The sequence below is a fragment of the Triticum urartu genome, chromosome 1 (assembly GCF_003073215.2).
Source record: "Triticum urartu cultivar G1812 chromosome 1, Tu2.1, whole genome shotgun sequence".
Taxonomy (NCBI): domain Eukaryota; kingdom Viridiplantae; phylum Streptophyta; class Magnoliopsida; order Poales; family Poaceae; genus Triticum; species Triticum urartu.
Genome location: NC_053022.1, coordinates 450,141,634 through 450,166,654, shown reverse-complemented (window position 1 = coordinate 450,166,654; position 25,021 = coordinate 450,141,634). Strand labels below are relative to the sequence as shown.

Genomic DNA, 25,021 nt, shown 5'->3' with positions numbered 1-25,021 from the left:
GAGAGAGAGAGAGAGAGAGAGATCAAACACATAGCTACTGATACATACCCTCAGCCCCTAGGGAGAACTGCCCCCTCCTCGTCATGGAGAGTGCCGGGATGATGAAGATGGCCACCGGAGAGGGATTCCCCCCTCCGCCAGGGTGCCGGAACGGGTCTAGATTGGTTTTCGGTGGCTACGGAGGCTTCTGGCAGCGGAACTCCCGATCTAGGTTTCTTTCTGGAAGTTTTGGGTTATATAAGAGGTGTTGGAGTCGCGAACAAGGCAGAGGGTCTCTAGGCTGTCCACGAGGTAGGGAGGTGTGCCCAGGGGGTGGGCGTGCCCCCACCCTCGTGGGCAGCCCGGGACTCTTCTGGCCCAACTCTTTAACTCCCTGGCCTTCTTCTGGTCCAAAAATAAGTTCCGTGAAGTTTCAAGTCAATTGGACTCCGTTTGATTTTCCTTTTCTGCGATACTTAAAAACAAGGAAAAAACAGAAACTGGCACTGGGCTCTAGGTTAATAGGTTAGTCCTAAAAATCATATAAAATAGCATATAAATGCATATAAAACATCCAAGGTTGATAATATAATAGCATGGAACAATCAAAAATTATAGATACATTGGAGACGTATCAATGTTTAAAGAAGTTATTTTTTTGAGGTTTGGAATCCCTAGATATTTAATGACTGATGGTGGTTCACATTTTATTCATGGTGCTTTCCATAAAATGCTTGCGAAATATGATGTCAACCATAGAATTGCATCTCCTTATCATCCTCGGTCTACTGGTCAAGTAGAATTGAGCAACAGAGAGATTAAATTGATTTTGCAAAATACTGTTAATAGATCTAGAAAGAATTGGTCTAAGAAACTTGATGATGCATTATGGGTTTATAGAACTGCTTATAAGAATCTTATGGGTATGTCTCCGTATAAAATGGTTTATGGAAAAGCATGTCGCTTACCTCTTGAACTAGAACATAAGGCATATTGGGCTATTAAAGAGCTCAACTATGATTTCAAACTTGCCAGTGAGAAGAGGTTATTTGACATTAGCTTACTTGATGAATGGAAAACCCAAGCCCACGAGAATGCCATGTTGTTTAAAGAAAAAGTTAAAAGATGGCATGACAAAAGGATACAAAAGCGTGAGTTTAATGTAGGTGATCATGTTTTGTTATACAACTCTCGTTTAAGATTTTTTTGCAGGAAACTTCTCTCTAAATGGGCAGGCCCTTACATTATCGAGGAGGTCTATTGTTCCGATGCCATAAAAATCAACAACGCCGAAGGCACAAATCTGAAGGTGGTAAACAGTCAAAGAATCAAGCATTATATTTTAGGTACCCCCATAAATGTTGAGACCAATATAATTGATACCGTAACCCCGGAGGAGTACATAAGGGACACTTTCCAGAACGTTTCAGACTCCGAAAAGGCATAGGTACGTGGTACGGTAAGTAAACCGACTCCAAAACTGTTCTAATAGCAATTTTTCTCTGTTTTGGAATATTTAAAAAATTAGGAAAATTAAAAGTAGTCCGAAAGATACACGAGTCCACCACAAGGGTGGAGGGCGTGCCTCCTGTCCTTGTGGCCACTTCGTGTGCCCTTCGAACTCCGTTTTCTTGCACGATACTTCTTTTGGTCGATAAAAAATTCATTATATAATCACCCAAAGGTTTTGACCACCGTACCACAACAGAATCCTCTGTTTTTGTTTTAAGTTGTTTTTGCAACATATTTAGAGCAAGATGTCTTCGCAAGAGTCGGTTGGGGAGAGTCGGGTATCTCACCCGACACCGAGCCCAAGAGCATAAAGCGAAGCTGGCTACTTCGAGCAATCAACGGAGGAAGAGATGGATGCTGACTTGAAAAGGGTGGATGCCATGGAGGAGGATCAAGAAGCTACCTCTCATCTTCAAACTAGATTCATGCTGGAGGAACTTCAGAGTTCAACAATACCAAATTCGGTCATTCCTCCTAATGCTAGATATCTCTCTTATGAAAATATGAAAAAGAGTGTTGCTTTTTCTCCCGCAGCTATGAAACATCCATGGGTGAATGGAGCTCTAGCCGTCACGGGTAAACTTCGCAAGGAAGTAATGGATCTTAAGCAGAAAACTAATAAGCTCGAGGAAGAGAATCGCATCCTAAGGGGCATCATCGCCAAGAATATCACATTACCACCTCCGAAGAAAGAGACATAAATACATGGGTATGGGCACTCCCCTTGGCAACTGCCAAGCTTGGGGGAGGTGCCTCGGTATCGGATCACCATCACATCTTTACCTTTATCATTTTTCTTAGTTTGATCCTTTTGGTTATATCTTGATCTATTAGAATAAAGTTTTTAGTATGATCAAGCTTTGAGTTTTGTTTCGATCTCTATCTATGTAATTGAGTCCGTGAGTTATATATAAAAAGAGTAGTTTTGAGTTGAGGGATTTGCTTTCTTGCTATGATCTTGAGGGAATAAAATTAAAGAAAAGAATAAAAGGATATAAAAAGATCATATATTGATCTTATGGAGAGTAATGACTTCACATATAAAGAGTATGATGAATAAAATTTGTTGAGAGTTGACAAACATAGTTTTGGTCATTGTTGCAATTAATAGGAAGTAATAAAGAAAGAGAGGCTTCACATATAAATATACTATCTTGGACATCTTTTGTAATTGTGAGCACTCATTAAAATATGACATGCTAAAAAGTTGATGTTGGACAAGGAAGACAACATAATGAGTTATGTTTGCTTATATCTGAATAGAAGTTATATTGTCATGGATCATCCAACATGTTGAGCTTGCCTTTCTCTATCATGCTAGCCAAATTCTTTGCACCAAGTAGATATACTACTTGTGCTTCCAAACATCCCTTAAACCCATTTTGCCATGAGAGTCTGTCATACCTACCTATGGATTGAGCAAGATCCTTCAAGTAAGTTGTCATTGGTGCAAGCAATAAGAATTGCTCTCTAAATATGTATGATCTATTAGTGTGAAGAAAATAAGCTTTATACGAACTTGTGATATGGAAGAAATAAAAGCGACAGACTGCATAATAAAGGTCTTTATCACAAGTGGCAATATAAATTGACATTCCTTTGCATTAAGATTTTGTGCATCCAACCATAAAAGCACACGACAACCTCTGCTTCCCTCTGCGAAGGGCCTATCTTTTACTTTTATCTTCTACCCTTATACAAGAGTCATGGTGATCTTCACCTTTCCTTTTTACATTTTTCCCTCTGCAAGAGTCATGGTGATATCCACTTGGATGTAGGTTATCATAAAGTATTATTGTTGACATTACCCTTGAGGTAAAAGGTTGGGACGCGAAACTATAAGCCCCTATATTTCTCTGTGTCCGATTGAAGCTTTGAACCCATAAGTATTGCGTGAGTGTTAGCAATTGTGAAAGATTAAATGATAGTTGAGTATGTGGACTTGCTGAAAAGCTCTTAAATTGACTCTTTCCAATGTTATGATAAATTGCAATTGCTTCAATGACTGAGATAATAGTTTGTTAGATTTCAATAAAGTTTTTGATTCATATTTTACCTTGTGAACGAATTGTTACTTTAGCATAAGAAATTATATGACAATATATGTTGCTGTCCTAAAGATAATCATGATGCCCTCATGTTCGTAGTTTATTTTATCGACACCTCTATCTCTAAACATGCGGACATATTTTTCGATGTTGGCTTTCGCTTGAGGACAAGTGAGGTCTAAGATTGGGGGAGTTGATACATCCATTTTGCATCATGCTTTTATATTGATATTTATTGCATTTTGGGCTATTATTACAGATTATATCACAATGATTATGCCTTTTCTCTCTCTTATTTTATAAGGTTTACATGAAGAGGGAGAATGTCGGCAGTTGGAATTCTGGACTGGAAAAGGAGCAAATATTAGAGAGCTATGCTACACAACTCCAAAAGTCCTGAAACATAACGGAGAATATTTTTGGAATATATAAAAAATATTGGGCGAAGAAAGTACCAGAGGGGGGCCACCAGCCAGCCACAAGGGTGGAGGGCGCGCCCTACCCCCTGCGCGCGCCCCTCGTCCTTGTGGGCCCCCTAGCAGGCCCCCGGCGCCCATCTTCTGCTATATGGTGTGTTTTGCCCTGGAAAAAATAAGGAGAAGCTTTCAAGATGAAGCGCCGCCGTCTCAAGGCGGAACTTGGGCAGAACCAATCTAGGGCTCCGATGGAGCTGTTCTGCCGGGAAAACTTCCCTCCAGGAGGGGGAAATTGAAGCCATCGTCATCACCAATGATCCTCTCATCGAGAGGGGGTCAATCTCCATCAACATCTTCACCAACACCATCTCCTCTCAAACCCTAGTTCATCTCTTGTATCCGATCTATATCTCAAAACCTCATATTGGTACCTGTGGGTTGCTAGTAGTGTTGATTACTCCTTATAGTTGATGCTAGTTGGTTTATTTGGTGGAAGATCATATGTTCAGATCCTTAATGATAATTAATACTCCTCTAATTATGAACATAAATATGTTTTGTGAGTAGTTATGTTTTTTCCTGAGGACATGGGAGAAGTCTTGTTATAAGTAATCATGTGAATTTGGTATTCGTTCGATATTTTGATGAGATGTATGTTGTCTTTCCTCTAGTGGTGTTATGTGAATGTAGACTACATGACACTTCACCATTGTTTGGGCCTAGGGGAAGGCATTGGGAAGTAATAAGTAGATGATGGGTTGCTAGAGTGACATGAGCTTAAACCCTAGTTTATGCTTTGCTTCGTAAGGGGTTGATTTGGATCCATATATTTCATGCTATGGTTAGATTTATCTTAATTCTTCTTTCGTAGTTGCGGATGCTTGCGAGAGGGGTTAATCATAAGTGGGAGGCTTGTCCAAGGAAGGGAAGCACCCCAAGCACCAGTCCACCCACATATCAAATTATCAAAGTAACAAACGCGAATCATATGAGCATGACGAAAACTAACTTGACAACAATTCCTATGTGTCCTCAGGAGCACTTTGCTTTATATAAGAGTTCTTCCAGGCTTGTCCTTTGCTACAAAAAGGATCGGGCCACCTTACTGCACCTTATTTACTTTTATTACTTGTTACCCGTTATGAATTATCTTATCACACAACTATCTGTTACCGATAATTTCAGTGCTTGCAGAGAATACCTTGCTGAAAACCGCTTGTCATTTCCTTCTGCTCCTCGTTGGGTTCGACACTCTTACTTATCGAAAGGACTACGATAGATCCCCTATACTTGTGGGTCATCACCAAGGGAAGTGTGTCGGAGTCGATTCCGGTAGATCTCTAATTAGGGATCCTAAGCTAGGCGTCGTGGAACAATGGTAATAAAGACACCTGGATTTTACCCAGGCTTGGGCTCTCTCGAAGAGATAATAATACCCTATGTCTTGTTTGTGTTTATTATATTGCGGTATAGTACAAAGTACATGTATCTACCACGAGATTGTTCTGTAAGACTAATGATCTATCGACTAGCCAAGCCTCGGTTTATGTATGCATCGAAGGCCTAGGATAACAGGAGCCCTTGTCTTGTGCCCAAGTCTTGTGGAATCTCTCTTGTATGTATCATGGGCTACACGAAATGGCCCAGGACGGAACCGGCAAAGGGGGTCCTCGACTCGGCCCATCTGACCCGGAGTTAACATGGTAAGTAAACCCTAGTGCAGGACACCAACAAAGTGTGACCAGTTACCGTATATGGGCCCGCGACAAGAAGGTCTTAGGGTACCACTTTTAGTTTTTTTCGGCATTTTACCTATCATTGCAGAATTTTTGCAATCTATTCCCCGCGTAGGGCAAGGAATGTCGACTAAATGTGCACCCCACATGTGTAGAGCATCTAGGTGGCCAGGCCCACTAATGTGCTGGTGCCTTTTGATATGAGGAAGGTTTCGGAACAATCCAATTAGATTTTTCCAAAAACTATGTTTTCTTCTCGTCTTCTTTTAGGAGTTCCTTCTTCTTTTTCTTTTTCTTCTTCTTTTTCTTTTTCCCTTTTTTCCTCTTTTCGTTTCTGTTTTATTTTCTTCTAGTTTTCAATTTTTTTTCTTCCTCTTTTTAATTTTAAAATTAGTGAAATATTTTTGAATGTGTGAAGTTTTGTCAATTCTAAACATTTCCAAACTCACAAACATTCTTTTCAAATTCATGAATGTATTTTCAGTTTGTGATTTCATTATTTTAATTAACGAACATTGTTTGAATTCGAAATATTTTTCAAATTTAAGCATTTTTAAAGTGTGAACTTTGCTTAATTTATTTTGTTTCTAAAAAATTCTTAATTTATTTTGGAATTAGCAAATTGAATTCATGGACATTAGGTTTAACTCACAAGCATTTCTCAGATTCATGGATAACACAAATCAAAACCACAGATATCTTTTGAATTAGCAAACCATTTTCAAACTCATAGAAATATTCAGATTCGTGCACATTTTGTAATATATAAAAAAATGAATTTAGGATTTTTCTTGCAAAATCATGAATATTTTTTGAATACGCAAACATTTTTTCAATTCCGTTAACATTTTCAAAGTCCTTGACTTTTTTCTTTCAAATATTTATTAAATAGAAACTTTTTAAATTTACTAAAATTTTAGAAATTATTTAAAAGTTAAATAAAAAGAAATGAATAAATCGAAAATAAATGAAGAAAAGAAAAGAAAAATGAAAATAGGCTAGCCCATATCTTGCGGTGGGTACACGTTTGGTTTCCTGGCTCTGCCCTACACGCACGGGGAAGGTCGTGAAGACTAGGGCGCACCTATCTCGCGTTCAGCTAGTCTGGCTTTGGACTCGCTGAAGGGGCGAGCGAGCTGGGCCGGTCTACGAGCACGGGAGGCCATAGCCCCTTTCTTCTTCTTCTTTATGTTTTTTTGTTTTATTTTGTACTTTTCTTTATACTTTAAAATATTCTAAATATATATTATAGAAAACACTCTTCATAAAACATTTGAAAAATATTGAACAAGTATTTAAAAAACTGTTGAATAAGTATTTGAAACAATGTTGAGCAACTATACACAAATGTTGAATAAGTATTTGAAAAATGTTAAAGAAGTATTTGAAAAAAATGTTGATCGTGTATTTGAAAAATGTTTAATAAGTATTTGAAAAATGTTGAACAAGTATTTGAAAAAATGTTGATCATGTATATAAGAATGGTAGAATGAAAAACACAAAGAAACAAAGAAAATCCAAAAACTGAAAATAAAAAAGGAAGAAAATAAACCAAAGGAAAAGGAAAGTGAACAAAATGAAGAAACAAATGAAAAAACCCGAAGATGAAAAAAATGTTGAATAGGTGTTTGAAACAAATGTTGAATAGGTGTTTGAAAAAGAATAGGTGTTTGAAAAAAGATAAGAAAAAATGAAGAAAGGGTGTATGTGACCCATATTTCATATTAATCGGGTGGCCCATCGGGTAACCCATGGGTGTAGATCTATGCCCATACCCTACCCACAACTAATTGGGTTACCCATGGGTCGCACCCATGGGCATACATGACGACCCATACCGTACCCATTTGGGTCGGGTGCCCATGGGCGTGACCCATGGGTCGAATTGCCGGGTTGAGGGAGGACGAACGTCGCGCTAACCACTCCACCCAAGTTCGTAACCCATCAAAATAAACCATGTTTGTTTCCTCATAAGAAGTAGGGCCGCGTACTACATGAGGCTACTCCAGCCGTTTTCTTCGCGATTTTTCCTTTTTTGTTTTATTTTGTTTCTTTTTTCTTTCATTCATTTTTACATTTTGTTTTTATTTGGTTATTATGTTCTTTTTTGCACTACTCTATCTTTTGTTCGGTTTCCTTTTTTCTTCTCTATTTTTTGTTTTTGTTTTTTCTTATGTTTGTTTTCGTTTTCACTCTAAATTTTTGTATACGTCAAAAAAAATTAATAAGTGATCAACATTTTTTTATACATGTTCAACATTTTTGCAACGCTTATTCAACATATTTCAAATATTTGTTCAACATTTTTCAATTACTTGTTTAACATTTTTCAAATAGTCGTTCAATATTTTTTAATACTTATTCAACCTTTCTCAATAGTTGTTCAACATTTTTAATACTTATTCAACATTTAAAATACTTGTTCAAAATTTTTCAAATACTCATTCAAAAATTTATAATAATTATTTGATATTTTTCAAATACTTGTTAGACATTTTTTAATACTTATTCAAAATTTTAAAATAAAAGTTCAATATTTTTCAAATACTTGTTCAACATTTTTTAAATGTGTTTTTGAAGAGTGTTTTTTTGTATATATATGGAATATTTTAAAGTACAAAGAAATGTACAAAAATAGAGCAAAAAACGAGAACGAAAACTGAAAAGAAAAAACAGGCCGTGGCCTCCTGTGGGGCTGGGCCGGCACATCTGGCCTAGCCCCGACATAAGGGTCCCCGGTGCTCGCTTAAAGCGAGACATAGGGGCGCCCTCTGAAAAGCTTCCGTGCACCACCTATGTGACGCGCTCTGCGGCAAATTGCCGCTGCGACGCACACACGGAGCCCCGACTGGGCCAGCCCATTTAGGCGTTGTGGCGATGTAAAAATATAGCGAAAAATCTGACAGAGGAGGGAATCAAACTCCTTACCTCCAGCTCGGGAGGCATTCCCGCTAGCCACTCGGGCTGGCAAGTCACACTGACATTGAGAGCCTGTTTGGGACTACTCTTCTCCTTAAAATTCAGCTCCGCTCTAGAAAACACAAACCAAACGGGATAGCTCCATGATATGCTGCTTCGCGAGAAAACTAGAATCTAGGGTACAGCTCCCAGTTCTTTATGCCGCTCCGCGAGAATAAGCGCGAACTACTAAAGAATGTAAAGACGGAGATCCGATCTTTTTTCAGAGTTTTCGATCGTTCTCTTGGAAAATATGAAGAAAGATATAAAAAATTCTGCAATGTTTGGAAGCGTGAATAGAATTTTGAAATATTAAAGAAATTTTGAAACATGTGAACATATTTCGAAATTCAAACACAAATTTACAAACATGAACAATTTTTAAAAACTGTGAAGAAAAAATTGGAAAATGTTAACATTTTGGAATTCAGAACAGATTTTGAAGTTTTGAACAAAAATTGAAAACAGGGAAAAAATTTGAACTCTTGAAGATTTTTTTAAAACGCGAACACTTTATAAATTCCAGAAGATTTTTTGAAAACACGAACAGTTTTTTAATTTGCGAACAAATTCTGAAAATTCAGTGTTTTATTAAAAGCCAACATTTATTTTCAAAGAAAAAAAGAAAAACACGAAATCTTTATGAAACACAAAACTTTTTTTTAAACATGAACATTTTTTTAATGGGAACAAAATTAGAAAACCTGAACAAATTCTGAAACTTATGAACAAAATTTGAAATTCTAAATATTTTTCTGAAAATGTGAGCAATTTTTTAAAAACATATGATTTTTGAAAATTCTAAACATTCTCTGAATTTTGAATAATTAGAATTTTTTTGAACAAAATCCGAAATTCAGAACATTTTTCGCAAAACACGAATAAATTTTGAGAATGTGAACAGAATTTGAAATTTTGAACATTTCTTGATTAGGTTGCAGCTGAAATTTGTATTTTAAAAAAACAATAAAGAATGAAAAAAGAAACTAGAAAAGAGAAGAAAGAAACAGAAAAACTAAACAAGAAAAAAGGAAAATAAAAACCATAATCGAAAAACTAGAAGAAGAAAGTGTGTATGAGCCTTCTGGAAGATTCCTAAACCGAAACAGTTCTGTTTTTTTTTTGAGGCAAAATCGGAACAGATCAGGTCCAAACGGTGGGTCGAACGCTTGGATGGGCCGGCCCATACAATCGATCGGGGTGTGCGATGCCTCGACTGTTATCCGCAGGGTGCGGCAAATAGGAAATCCGTCCATGTAGAGTAGTGGTTGGATTTGGACTCATCCATGCGGTTTTCTTCCGTTTGTTTTTTGTTTCTTTAACTTTTCAATTGTTTGTTTGTCTTTCTTGTTTTCATTTTTACTATGTTTTAATTTTCTTCCTTTTCTGTTCCATTCCACTTTTGGTTTACTAATTACATGTCGACTTGTTAAAAATACATGGCGAATTTTTTCATACAGGTTCAACATTTTTAGATACACATTGAATACTTTTCTAATACACGATGTACATTACCAAATAAATGTTAATATTTTTAAATGCACACTGAACATTTTTAAGACACAGCTATCATTTTCAAACGCACATTGAGCATTTTTCAAAAATGTCATGAACAGTTTGTAAAACATGCTAACGTTTCTTAACTGTTTATGAATATATTTTTGACGTGATAATTTTTCTAAATTCCGTGAAAATTGTTTTACATTCCGGGAACTTTGTTTCTAACTGTGACGAATTTTTAAAAATGTATTAACATTTTATTATAAATTAATCACACATTTTATTACATTTGCATGATTTTTATGTATAATGTCGTAAATATAATTTCGAAATTTGAATATTTTGCACCAAACATTTTTTTGATCGTTGTGAACAGTTTTAAAAATTGCGCAAACAATTTTTTACACTTCATGATCATTTTTTTAAAGCTGGAGCGTTCTTGAGGCATGGTCGAGTATTACTCATAATGAACGAGGAGGTGTAGCCTTGCCCATTGGAGGTCTCTGAAATTTTATTAAATAAAAATATGTTGAAAATTTGATGTCTCTGCAGGTTTTTATTGATTGATAATCAACGGAATACAAACTGCATCATGAGGTAGACCAAGTCAAGTGTGTCTACCCTGGTCTAAAGAAGATGCAAACCTAGTTAGATTGTGGGTTTGAGCCTCTATATTCATGGGAAAAAATTTACAGAGTAAAAGAAGATTTCAGTGCTAAAATTTCCTTGATGACGACTTTATATTTCCCTCCTTGTCCAATAACAATGTCGTTCACCACATTCTGCTAGTCCGATGCCACATGCAATCTCTGAAGACAGAGATCCGTAGCCAAAGTGAGTTGCTCGCGACATGCCAACGCCTCAAGGCTAACATTTTTTGATGCCACATTTGATGTCTAACTTTTTTTTGAAGATTATTTGATGTCCAACTTTTTTTTAGGATTATTTGATGTCCAACCGTGTTCTCCATTCCTGCCGAGCATATAAATATGAGAAAAACCCAGCAATTCAAAAGTCTAAGAAGCTTCCGCCAACTTCATTATGTTGGTCGCAAAAGCAACTAATTAAGGAGCACTCGTTCAGAAGCTTCCCTAAAGGTCACCTGGGATGGTTGAGAGCGCATCACTTGACGCGCTCTTAGCCACCGTTACGTGTTGCGCTCTGTGCGCTCTTTCTATTTTTTTTCACGCACGTATTTTTGGCTTTTAGATATTTAATTCGCTTTTTTTGCTTTTCGATTTTCTACAGATCTTTCTTAACTCTTGGACAAAAAAAATTCAGAAAAAAAATTGTTACGCAAAAAATCGCATTTTTTGCTTCCGCAAGAGGCGTGGATTTGCTTCCTAGAGAGGCACGGCTTTGCTTCCACAAGAGGCATGGCCATGCTTCTCGAAAATGAAAAAACGCATTTTTTTTCTAAGAGAGGCATGGCCGTGCTTCTCGAAAAACGGAAAAAAGTGTTTTTTTCGTGAGAGGCTCGGATTTGCTTCCGCGAGATGCACGGATTTGCTCAGACGAGAGGCATGGCTGTGCCTCTCGGAAACGGGTTTTTTCCGTTCCGCGAGAAACACGGGTTTGCTTCTGCGAGAGACACATGTTTGTATCTACGAGAGGCACAGTTGTGACTCTTTCGGAAAGGAAAAAAACGTGCTCTCGGTTCGGCATTTTACGTCTGTTTTTTTTGTGAATTTTTTTCGTTAGTTCTGAAGATGATGTCGACGCGATGAATCCAACGATGAAAATGATTCGAGCTTTGGACGCGTGAAGATAAAACATTTTAAATAAACGGATCTATGGAAAAGGAAAAACTTTCAGGCTACGACTGCGGCACTTGTCGTAACAAGAGGAGGTGAGAGTGATATTTGGAAGAAGTACTCCTGGCTTAATGATTTCGGTTGGTCGGAAAAGAGAAGGAGCTCCATTCTGCTTAGTTGGCGAGCCCACTTCTCCTTCGTCAGGAAAAACTCGGCGCTCTTCGGTCTCAGTCAGAAAGAAAGGAAAAAACGAGAGAGACAGAAAGCTCCGCCGTTCGGACGAAACACGACGACCGGCGTTGCCGCGTTGGCTAACCGCTCTCGGCCGCACCGCATGCCGGCTCCCGCCACGCTCGCCGCCTTCAACACCCTCGTCGCCTCGCTCGCGCGCTCCGGCCGCCCCTCGCAGGCGCTCCTCGCCTTCCGTGACATGCTCGCGCGGGGCTTCCCTCCCGACCACTTCACCCTGCCCCCGGTCCTCCGCAGCTGCGCGCTCACCGGATCCGCCGCCCTGGCCGCCTCCTCGCACGCCCTCTCCGTCAAGCTCGGCGCCCACGGAAACCTCTTCGTGGCGTCCGCGCTCGTGCAGTGCTACGCGGGCATGTCCAACCTCCCCGACGCGCGGAGGCTGTTCGACGGAATGCGCGAGAGGGACGCCGTTCTGTGGACGTCCATGCTGTCCGCGTACGCGCAGGGTGGGCAGCCGGAGGAGGCTCTGCGGCTGTTCCAGGGGATGGTGGTGGCCGAGGTGCAGCTGGATGCCGTGGTCATGGTCAGCCTTCTTCTCGCGTGTGGACAGCTCGGGTGGCGGCGCCATGGGAGAAGCGTGCATGCGTGCTGCGTCCGGATGTTCCTGGGGATGCCGCTGTCTCTGGGGAACGCGCTTGTCGACATGTACGTCAAGTGCGGCGAGCTTGAATTCGCCGAACGCGTATTTTCTGCGATGCCCAGGCGGGATGTTATCTCGTGGAGCGCTCTGATTGTTGGCCATGGTTTGAATGGGCGTCCTGATGTCGCTTTGAGGCTCTTCGATGAAATGGTGGCCAAAGGAGTGGAACAGAACTCGGTCACCTTTCTCGGCGCCCTGTCGGCCTGTGCGCATTCAGGCATGGTGGACAAAGCGTATGCTATATTCGAGCAGATGAAACAGCGGGGCATCAACCGTGAGCTGAAGCATTACTCTTGCATGGCTGATGCGTTAGGGAGGGCAGGCCGTGTTGTTGAAGCAGTAAATCTCATAGAGGAGATGCCTTGCCAGCCTGACGAGGCTATCCTTGGTAGTGTATTGGCAGCTTGCCGGGTGCATGGTGAAATGGATGCTGCTGAACGGATTTCAAAGAGATTGATGAGCATGTCTCCTGCAAAGAGCGGCTACTACATGAGCTTGGCAAACATATATTCAGATGCTGGAAGGTATGGTGATGCAGAGAGAATAAGAGGCTTCATGAAGGAAGTTAAAGTCGACAAGCTTCCTGGATATAGTTCAGTTGAACTCGATGTTTCCGTCTCTGAATCAAAAAATGTATAATTAGTTCCATATAGTGCGCAATGGATTTTGAAGCATTTAAGCTGTTTGGCAAGTCTGGTGGCATACACTCAGTGCAGTGTATGCTTTGAAGAAAGATATAAGCACCTGGTGGATGGGAAGTGCAAATGAGATATGACTTGGCAACTCAACAAGACAGTTTTGGGGAGGATTATAACATTCCAGAGAGATGCTGAGTTAGTGCACTCATAGTGGAAGTGTTTGATTATGACATTAGCGACATGGTAGTTGCTGAGTTAGTGTTGTCAAATTGTGAAGTGTCAAGAGGTGTGGGGAAGTCATTTCTTCAAGCAGACAAGGACAAAATTCAAGAGGCTGATGAAACAGCACATGATGATCACATACAGGAAGCACACAGTCCTCCTACATGTACTTCAGTCATGAGAGAATATATGGCTCGTGCTTGATGAGTTGCTAATGAGGTTCAAATAGCTTCTGAAACTGACACAGGATTATCATCAAATATGTGAGCATCTGACTAGCAAGGTGTAAATTAAGATCGATGTTGTATTCACAGGAAAGTCTTTAAGAAAATGCGCTGGTACTGCTGGCAACTGGCAAGGCTTATTCGCTGGTAGAATTTCTCTGTTCAAAATATGATCTTACGATGGAACTGGACTACCAAAAGGAACGCGATAATGTTTGTCTGTGGTTTCTATTGGCCATGTCAATGATTGTTTCAGTAATGGAGATTTTGTTCAAACTCCGTGGTATCAAGTGATTCTTAACTAGGAAAAGGTCCATATTACCCACCCGACTTTCAGGTTCATGTGTTTCAACCACCTAAAATTCCTCAAGGTAGGACGCACTGGGAAAACTGAAGTAAAATATCTGCACGTTCGATGGACTTGAGTCTAATCTCTACCTATCCGAACAGACTTATGTGATGTACCGGGGAATTAGCGCTGTTGAGGAAAGGAGACGAAGTTACTGGCAGCGAGGAAGCAGCTGGCCAAGTTCTTAGGGGTTGTTTGGTTTGTGACTAACTTTGCCAAAGATTGCCACATCTAAGGTTAGACAAGTTTGACCAACTTAGGTGAGTGTTTGGTTCAAGCCACATCTTAGGCAAGCCACACTTGGACCCCACATGGCATACACACAAAAAATGTGGCAAGATTCTCTTAGGCTTGCCAACTTGTGGCTCTCAATTTGATGAACTAACCTTAGTCAAGTTTGGCAAAAATATGTGGCAAAGTGTGGCAATGCTAGTCCTAAAACCAAACAGCCCCTTAATCTGGCCACAGCGGGGACAGACAAAGTTGTTAGCCACTATTCAATTTGACTGTATAAGGCTTTGTTTGGCATTGGAGTTGATTGTGTTAACCCGATCGGGTTTAGCTGGTTTTTGATTATTTCGTACTCTCTTCATCCCAAAATAAGTGCGTAAGTACTAACATTAAGACACTTGTTTTGGGACGGAGGGAGTATTCCACTGCTGCCTACTACATCCTGATTTTTGTACGGTAATGTTAACAATCAGATGTCAGATTTTTAGCCATGGTAAATCGAACGTTTTTTAGTTTAGTTGTCATGAGGATGACGATTTCCTTTAGCAAGCATGATAAATCCTTGCCATAAAAATGTTTGATTGCCAATGCTAAAAGAATCTGACGTTCGATTTGTAGCAAAATCCTTTTTATATGGTGCTACTGTCATTGTGTTTGGTTGCCATGGTATAGCAACCGACTTATATATGAGCTCGCTTGACGCAGTGTGTTATGAGCTCAAACCACTGAAAACCCATGTTGACGTTACATGTCGTCAGAGACTCTGATGGAAGGAGCGGTTCAGCATTCGAGGGTCATCTTGGAACTAATGAGAAAGTGAGGCACCATAGGGTGATTTAGCAAGGCCTATGCAAGGTGTTTTGGGGAGGAGCTTACACAAATAAACCAGTTTTTTTCTTAAGCACTTATGCTTATAGCGTAGACGCTTAATTGGGCGTCTCGCCGACTTCATCTGATCGGAACTCGAGCATTCTATAGGTCCTCTATTGTTGTTTTCTTCTCCGAGTGACCTAGAGGCGACAACGCGCTTTGCTCACGGCGCACCATCGGTGGACGCAGGAGGAAGACGACTTAGGCATCCCCAAGAATTTGGATATATTTCCTAGTTTCTCTATGGTGTTTTTGTGAGTGTGCTCCTTAATATATGACATTTGGCCTTTTCGCAAAAAAATGAAAATTATTGGGAAACACTCTTCCTCACCCGATCAATCTTTCAGGCCGCTCGTTCTCCTCCCAAGCACAACGTGGGTCCCATGTTTTCCCCGTAGGTGTTCTCCCTTATCTTTGTTACCTCATGCATTCCTTTTAATGTAACATCTATATGATGTTTTTTTCACTATTCATGACTATATTCGAAATACATGTTATGAACTAGGATGTAGGAAGTACCACTATGAAATTGAAAAATTATTAACAAAATAAGAAATGAAAGCCGTTGTGTGCAGGCAGAATCGGCGCTCCATGACCCGGAGCGAGGGGGCAGGTTATCATCTCTGGCGACCACTTGGCGTGTGCGTTGTTTTATTCTCCGGTGGTTTTTAATCGAGGCGTGGTTTCGCTTCTAGTCAGTAGTCTCGGGTGCTTCTTGGTAGGGTGTGGGCATTCATGTATTCTTGTTTATCTTTGATCTGCTTTGTAAGAGGATTCCCTCACCACCATGTATCAGTTCAGACATGTTGCTCAAAGTGCAACTAATCCCCGGGTGTTTTGGTAATTAATAACAACATATAAGTCATTGATCTAATGCTCACTGATGATAGTTTTCAGAGAAGATCATTGATTGGCATTGCAAAGACTAGTGAGTGTGGACCCCTCAAAATCATAAGGACAATGATTGGCAAAGCTACAAGACTCTACATTTTTTGGTTAAGTGATCCAAGATCACATTGAGTCCATAGGAAAAGACAATACTATTAAAAGGGGATGCGGTTTTGATCATGACTGAATTGCTCAAATGCTTAGTGGTATTGCTCCAAAACCCTCAAACACTTCTCCACTTCACTTCTATCCAAAACCCTAAATGTCCATCTCGGTCGCATCGATATCTTCCCATCCGGACCCACCGAGATGAACCCATACACACTGCCACATGCCAGACCCTAACTTCTCGGTACAGCCGGTATGGCCTGACCAAGTTTTCGTGAGGAAGTTGCTTCATTTCAGAATTACCTGATGAAACGATCGGAACTACCGAAACGAGGACTTGCCCTAGCCACTGCACTTCGGTAACACCGAGATGTTCTGTTTGGTCTCACCGAAACCTCCAATGTTCGATTCTTTTGCACTAGTTGGTCTCATCGAGAATTCTGTCAGGTGTCACTGAGTTTGGTCAAAGACTTGTAACGGTTAGATCTTTGGGTGTAGGCTATATATACCTGAAGGAGTCCTGGATTCGGGGGTCTCTGGACAGCCGGACTATCTCCATTGGCCGGACTGTTAGACTATGAAGATACAAGATTGAAGACTTCGTCTCGTGTCCGGGTGGGACTCTACTTGGCGTGGAAGGCAAGTTAGGCAATACGGATATGGATATCTCCTCCTTTATAACCGACCTTGTGTAACCCTAACCCTCTCCGGTGTCTATATAAACCGAAGGGTTTTAGTCCGTAGGACAACAATCACAACATACAATCATACCATAGGCTAGCTTCTAGGGTTTAGCCTCTCTGATCTCGTGGTAGATCTACTCTTGTACTACCCATATCATCAATATTAATCAAGCAGGACGTAGGGTTTTACCTCCATCAAGAGGGCCCAAACCTGGGTAAAAACATCGTGTCCCCTGCCTCCTGTTACCATCCGGCCTAGACGCACAGTTCGGGACCCCCTACCCGAGATCCGCCGGTTTTGACACCGACATTGGTGCTTTCATTGAGAGTTCCTCTGTGTCATCGCCGTTAGGCTTGATGGCTCCTACTATCATCGATAGCGATGCGGTCCAGGGCGAGACTTTTCTCCCCGAACAGATCTTCGTATTCGGCGGTTTTGCACTACGGGCTAATTCGCTTGGCCATCTGGAGCAGATTGAAAGCTACGCCCCTGGCCATCAGGTCAGATTTGGAAGTTTGAACTACACGGCCGACATCCGCGGAGACTTGATCTTCGACGGATTCGAGCCACAGCCGGGCGCGCCGCACTGTCGCGATGGGTATGACCTAGCTCTACCGCCAAACAGTACCCCAGAGGCCGCACCTGCATCAGCTCCGACCCTTAGTTCGGAGCCAACTGCGCCAATCGAGGATGGGTGGTTAGACACCGCCTCAGGGGCTGCAGTCTCAACGGTGATCGAGCCGAACACCAGCATAATCCTCTGCGCAGCCATTGACTCCAAGGTGCCGGACTCTTTTTCCGGACTCTAAACCATCCGCGCCCCTGCCAATCAAATCCGATTGGACGCCGATCATGGAATTCACCGCCGCAGATATCTTTCAGCACTCGCCCTTCGGCGACATTTTGAATTCACTAAGGTCTCTCTCTTTGTCATGAGAGCCCTGGCCGGATTATGGCCAACAGGATTGGGATGCGGACGACGAAGAAATTCGACGCCCACCCACCACCCACTTAATAGCCACTGTCGACGACTCAACCGACATGCTCGACTTCGACTCCGAAGACATCGACGGTATGAACGACGATGCGGGAGGCGAAGGAGGAACCACCGCCCACAGGGCGCTGGACGTCCACCTCATCATATGACATATACATGGTGGACACACCAAAAGAAGACGACGAGGAACGGAAGGACGCACCGAAGGCTTGTTCCCTCGAGAAGCATTCAAAGCGGCGGTGCAAGCACCGCACCAAATCCCGCCTCGGCAGAAATAATGATCATACAGACCCAGCGTTGGAGCAGGGCGAACCACTGCCGGACTACGGCAATACAGAGAATCAAACCGAACAAACTAATTCTATCAAAGATAATAGTCTGGACGACATAACGCCGGACAGGCACCCAGAGCAGCAGAATGCCCGTCAAAGGCTTGTTGCCACCACGAGGAGTCTGAAAAAGCAGAAGCAAAGGCTCAAGGCTGCGCAGGACACACTCCAAATCAGATGGAGTAAAGTACTCAACACAACAGCGAAGTACGGCGACAATCGCCCCACCAAGAGCTACCCAAAACGGAAGTTGCTACCTGAATTCGATGAGGAGGCCTCAGACCCCCCACAACCAAAAATCAAAACAGCCACCTGGCCGGATAGACGACCTCACGGCCAACATCGAGCGGCAAACAACGCCACTCACAAGCCAATACGCGATCCACGCGAGGGCTCGCACCAAAAGGACGGCGCAACCAGATCCATCTATGGACCACGCAAGCGCGCCCCAGCATACGATGTAACACAACAAACATCTGAACAACGCGGTACACCCAGATACAGGGGTGCCACACACCCCCTATGTTTCACCGCCGAGGTGCTAGACCATGAATTTCCAGAGGGATTCAAACCCGTAAACATAGAGGCATACGACGGAACAACAGACCCTGGGGTCTGGATTGAGGACTATATCCTCCATATCCATATGGCTCGAGGAGACGATCTCCACGCCATCAAGTACTTACCCCTCAAGCTCAAAGGGGCAGCTCGTCACTGGCTTAAAAGCCTCCCCGAAAACTCCATTGGAAGCTGGGAAGAGCTCGAAGACGCTTTTCGGGCAAATTTTCAAGGGACTTATGTCCGACCTCCGGACGCGGACGATTTGAGTCATATAACTCAACAACCCGGAGAGTCAGCTCGAAAACTTTGGAACATGTTTCTTACTAAAAAGAACCAAATTGTCGACTGTCCGGACGCCGAAGCCTTGGCAGCTTTTAAGCATAGCGTCCGTGACGAATGGCTTGCCAGACACCTCGGCCAAGAAAAGCCGAGAACAATGGCAGCATTAACAAGCCTCATGACCCGCTTTTGCGCGGGTGAGGACAGCTGGCTAGCCAGATGCAGCACCAGCGACCCCAGTACATCTGAAGTTAGAGATGGAAACGGGAAATCACGGCGCAACAGCAATAACAAACGCCGGAAAATAAAGAAGACAACACGAAGAGCATGGCAGTAAACGCCGGATTCAAAAGCTCTCGGACAGGTCAGCAAAAGCCACCCTCTAAAGGCGCCAGAGACGAACTGTCCAGCCTAAACAAAATTCTGGACCAAATATGTCAGATCCATAGCACCCCTGGTAAACCCGCTAATCATACCCACAGAGAATGTTGGGTCTTCAAGCAGTCCAGCAAGCTCAACGCCGTACACAAGGGGAAGAATACACCAAGCGAAGACGAGGATGAGCCTCTCAAGCAAGACACTGGGGAACAAAAGAAATTTCCACCAGAAGTCAAAACAGTAAACGTGTTACACGTGATCAAAGGAAGAAAAAAATGGCACTCCCAGAAAAATATGCCCAAGGGCCTATCACCGCGGAGTCCTGCCACTGGTCGTCTCAACCGATCACTTTCGACCATCGTGATTACTCAGCAAGTATCCGGCGTGCAGGATGGGCTGCCCTGGTATTAGACCCAATAATTGACGGATACCACTTCACACGAGTCCTGATGGACGGTGGCAGCAGTCTAAACCTGATATACCAGGATACAATCCGCGAAATGGGGATAGACCCAACAAAAATTTGCCATAGCAATATACCTTTAAAGGAGTAACGCCAGGCCCAGGGGCTCATTGCACGGGCTCCCTGCTACTAAAATTATATTCGGCTTCCCCGATAACTTCCGTAGCGAACATTTAACCTTCCACATCGCTCCGTTCCAAAGTGGCTATCAAGCACTACTCGGACGCGAAGCTTTCGTTCGCTTTAATGCAATACCGCACTACGCTTCCCTCACACTCAAGATGCCCGGCCCACGTGGCATCATTACAGTGAACGGAAGTATTAAGCGATCTTTGCGCGCCGAAGAGAGTGCGGCTGCCTTGGCAGCCGCACACTAAAAACGGCCTGACCAACTAAAGCATTTATCAGGTCGTCAAGACCTCGGACACGGTTAGACGAGTCCGGCGCAGCTATATGTAATTCATACCGGATCAATGGTCACACCCCTATTACAAATACAAGGGGCTCAACACACGCAGACAATTGGCAATTTTTACTCATCTTGAATTATACATGGTTTCTTTAAAAACTATCCTTTTGCACGACAACTTTTTCACCTAAGTTCCTCTCTTTTACAGATGATCATCGTGCAACACCCGTCCAGGATACGGCACAATGGAGGCACAGGCGCAGACGTGCAGCAGGGACCCGCTCAAAGGATTCTTTTTAGATTAAGACCCTGCGTAAACCTTTTTACTGTCTCTTGTTGATACATATCCACCGAATTCTCAGCACAGTTGAGAAGGATGCTGACGTCTTGGCATGTGGCCACGTAAGAATAATGCACGTACCTGGACACAAGGGGCTTCTTACAAGGCACTATTTAGGCCCGGTTTATACCATAAAGACCGAATACCTTAGGGAGTGTTCGGCGTCGCGAGTTTGGCCTTATATGCATCAGCTCCGAATCATTGTCTTGGTCAAATGTTGGGTTTGCCCGGCTCCTGTGTTTTGGCTGCCTTACGTTCCGCTTTATCGGCTAAGGTAGCACCAGGAGAACTACTGCGATTGTGCCTGGTTCATCCGGACGAGCACCTCAGTAGAGAAAGCCGAAAACTGATTGTCATGATATAGCGTGAGACTGGTCAACCACTCGATGACCTATCGGAATGTTAGAATTCCTCCGCCTTAACGAAGGGCCGTTTTCTGGCCAGGCATGTACGCACCCCGCGATCGGGAGAGTGTGGAGCCACCAGGGCTATCTAGTAGCCCCACTGTCAAACTCATATGGCTAAGTGAAAGTGTTAAAGCATTATAGTTCGGTTGCCTCATTCGCTACGCTATCACCTCCTTAATAGGACCAAGACGTTGGGTTAAGTGTGAACACGTGTTTTTCGCGAGCACCTCCGCATTATATGCGTGGGGGTTGAAGCCGACGACTGCAATCTTTCAGGTTATACACACATATACATAAACGGCCGCACAGGAGGCATCGTACTACTTTCAGGCAAAAGTATAAACATGGCCTTATTAAATTTCATAAAAGCATTGTGTTTACAATGAGAATACATATCACTCAAACATAATATTCTTCGAGCACCGGGCCTCTATCAAATGAGCACCCTCGAGAACCTCCTCGAAATAGTGCTCGGCAGCCACTCGGCCTATGGCCGAACCCTGCGCCGCAACAGTGGTAGCGTCCATCTCCGCCCAGTATGCTTTAACACGGGCAAGGGCCATCCGCGAGCCTTCTATGCACGCCGACCTCTTCATCGCATAATGCGTCACCGCACCAAGTTGGAAATATGCCCGTAGAGGCAATAATCAAAAGGTTATTATTATATTTCCTTGTTCATGATAAATGTCTATTGTTCATGCTATAATTGTGTTATCCGGAAATCGTAATACATGTGTGAATACATAGACCACAACACGTCCCTAGTGAGCCTCTAGTTGACTAGCTCGTTGATCGAAAGATTGTCATGGTTTCCTGACTATGGACATTAGATGTCATTGATAAGGGGATCACATCATTAGGAGAATGATGTGATGGACAAGACTCAATCCTAAACATAGCTCAAAGATCATGTAGTTTGTTTGCTAGAGCTTTTCCGAATGTCAAGTATCATTTCCTTAGACCATGAGATTGTGCAACTCCCGGATACCGTAGGAGTGCTTTGGGTGTGCCAAACGTCACAAAGTAACTAGGTGACTATAAAGGTGCACTACGGGTATCTCTGAAAGTGTCTGTTGGGTTAGCACGAATCGAGACTGGGATTTGTCACTCCGTGTGACGGAGAGGTATCTCTGGGCCCACTCAGTAATGCATCAACATAATGAGCTCAATGTGACCAAGTGGTTGATCACGGGATCATGCATTACGGTACGGGTAAAGTGACTTGCCGGTAATGAGATTGAACGAGGTATTGGGATACCGACGATCGAGTCTCGGGTGAGTAACGTACCGGTTGACAAAGGGAATTGTATATGGGATTGATTGAATCCTCGACATCGTGGTTCATCCGATGAGATCATCATGGAACATGTGGGAGCCAACATGGGTATCCAGATCCCGATGTTGGTTATTGACCAGAGAGTCGTCCCGGTCATGTCTACGTGTCTCCCGAACCTCAGGGTCTACACACTTAAGGTTCGGTGACGCTAGGGTTGTAGAGATATTAGTATGCGGCAACCCGAATGTTGTTCGGAGTCCCGGATGAGATCTTGGACGCCACGAGGATTTCCGGAATGGTCCGGAGGTGAAGAATTGTATATACGAAGTCCAGTTTCGGCCACCGGGAAAGTTTCGGGGGTCACCGGTATTGTACCGGGACCACGAAAAGTGTCCCGGGGGTCCACCGGGTGGGGCCACCTATTCCGGAGGGCCCCACTGGCTGAAGTAGGGAAGGGAACCAGCCCCTGGTGGGCTGGTGCGCCCCCCTTGGGCCTCCCCCTGCGCCTAGGGTTGGAAACCCTAGGGGTGGGGGCGCCCCACTTGGCTTGGGGGGCAAGCCACCCCCCTTGGCCGCCGCCCCCCATCTAGATGGGATCTAGAGGGGCCAGTGCCCCCCTGGATCCCTATATAAAGAGGGGGGACGGAGGGTTGCGCAACCTAGCCCCTGGCGCCTCCTCTCCCTCCAGTGACACCTCTCCCTCTTGCTGAGCTTGGCGAAGCCCTGTCGAGATCGCCGTTGCTTCCACCACAACACCGTCGTGCTGCTAGATCTCCATCAACCTCTCCTTTCCCCTTGCTAGATCAAGAAGGAGGAGACTTATTCCCAACCGTACGTGTGTTGAACGCGGAGGTGCCGTCCGTTCGGCGCTAGGTCATCGGTGATTTGGATCACGGCGAGTACGACTCCATCAACCCCGTTCTCTTGAACGCTTCCGCTCGCGATCTACAAGGGTATGTAGATGCACTCCCCTTTCCCTCGTTGCTAGATAACTCCATAGATTGATCTTGGTGATGCGTAGAAAATTTTAAAATTCTTCTACGTTACCCAACAGTGGCATCATGAGCCAGGTTTATGCGTAGTTTCTATGCACAAGTAGAACACAAAGCAGTTGTGGGCATCGATATTGTCAATTTACTTGCCGTTACTAGTATTATCCCGATTCGGCGGCATCGTGGGATGAAGCGGCCCAGACCGACCTTACACTTACGCTTACCTCAGACTGGTTCCACCGACTGACTTCACTAGTTGCATAAGGTGGCTAGCGGGTGTCTGTCTCTCCCACTTTAGTCGGATCGGATTCGATGAAAAGGGTCCTTATGAAGGGTAAATAGAAATTGGCATATCATGTTGTGGTTGTGGCGTAGGTAAGAAACGTTCTTGCTAAGAAACCTATAGCAGCCACGTGAAAATTTGCGACAACAATTAGAGGACGTCTAACTTGTTTTTGCAGCATGTGCCGTGTGATGTGATATGGCCAAAAAGGATGTGATGAATGATATATGTGATGTATGAGATTGATCATGTTCTTGTAATAGGAATCACGACTTGCATGTCGATAAGTATGACAACCGGCACGAGCCATAGGAGTTGTCTTAATTTATTTATGACCTGCATGTCAACATATAACGTCATGTCATTACTTTACTTTATTGCTAAACCGTTAGCCATAGTAGTAGAAGTAATAGATGATGAGACAACTTCATGAAGACACGATGATGGAGATCATGGTGTCATGCCGGTGATGACGATGATCATGGCGCCCCGAAGATGGAGATCATAAGGAGCTAAATGATATTGGCCATATCATGTCACTATTTGATTGCATGTGATGTTTATCATGTTTTACATCTTATTTGCTTAGAACGATGGTAGCTTAAATAAGAAGATCCCTCGCAATAATTTCAAGAAAGTGTTTCCCCTAACTGTGCACCGTTGCGAAGGCTCGTTGTTTCGAAGCACCACGTGATGATCGGGTGTGATAGATTCTAACGTTCGAATACAACGGGTGTAAGCCAGATTTACACGTGCAATACACTTAGGTTGACTTGACGAGCCTAGCATGTACATACATGGCCTCGGAACACGGAAGACCGAAAGGTCGAGCATGAGTCGTATAGAAGATACGATCAACATGAAGATGTTCACCGATGTTGACTAGTCCGTCTCACGTGATGATCGGGGCATACGGCCTAGTTGACTCGGAAATGAGCCGAGGCCGCCCACTTGGCACTTCTAGGAGCCATAATGTAGAACCACTCATGTTGCCACAATTCAGACACCTCTGGGATGGAACCTTTGGGCCATGAAGCTCCCGTCATCTTGCGTATTGAGGCACCTCCACACGCCGCATGTTGCCCCTCGATCATCTTCGGCTTTACTTCAAAGGTCTTGAGCCATAGGCCAAAGTGAGGGGTAACCAGGAGGAAGGCCTCGCACACGACAATAAATGTCGTGATATGAAGAAAGGAGTCCGGAGCTAGATCATGGAAATCTAGCCCGTAGTAAAACATCAAGCCCCTGACAAAAGGATCCAGAGCAAGGCCTAGACCTCGGAGGAAGTGGGAGACGAACAC

At 43.3% G+C, this 25,021-nt stretch overlaps 1 protein-coding gene across 1 annotated transcript; it reads left to right on the top strand.

Moving 5' to 3' along the window:
- The first annotated feature begins 12,077 nt into the window (after positions 1–12,077).
- LOC125517999 (pentatricopeptide repeat-containing protein At4g14170-like) lies at positions 12,078–15,153 on the top strand. Its single transcript, XM_048682965.1, has 2 exons — positions 12,078–14,247; positions 14,327–15,153. The coding sequence occupies exon 1, from the start codon at positions 12,238–12,240 to the stop codon at positions 13,429–13,431; it is 1,194 nt and encodes a 397-aa protein (XP_048538922.1). The 5' UTR covers positions 12,078–12,237; the 3' UTR covers positions 13,432–14,247; positions 14,327–15,153.
- Positions 15,154–25,021: the final 9,868 nt, after the last annotated feature.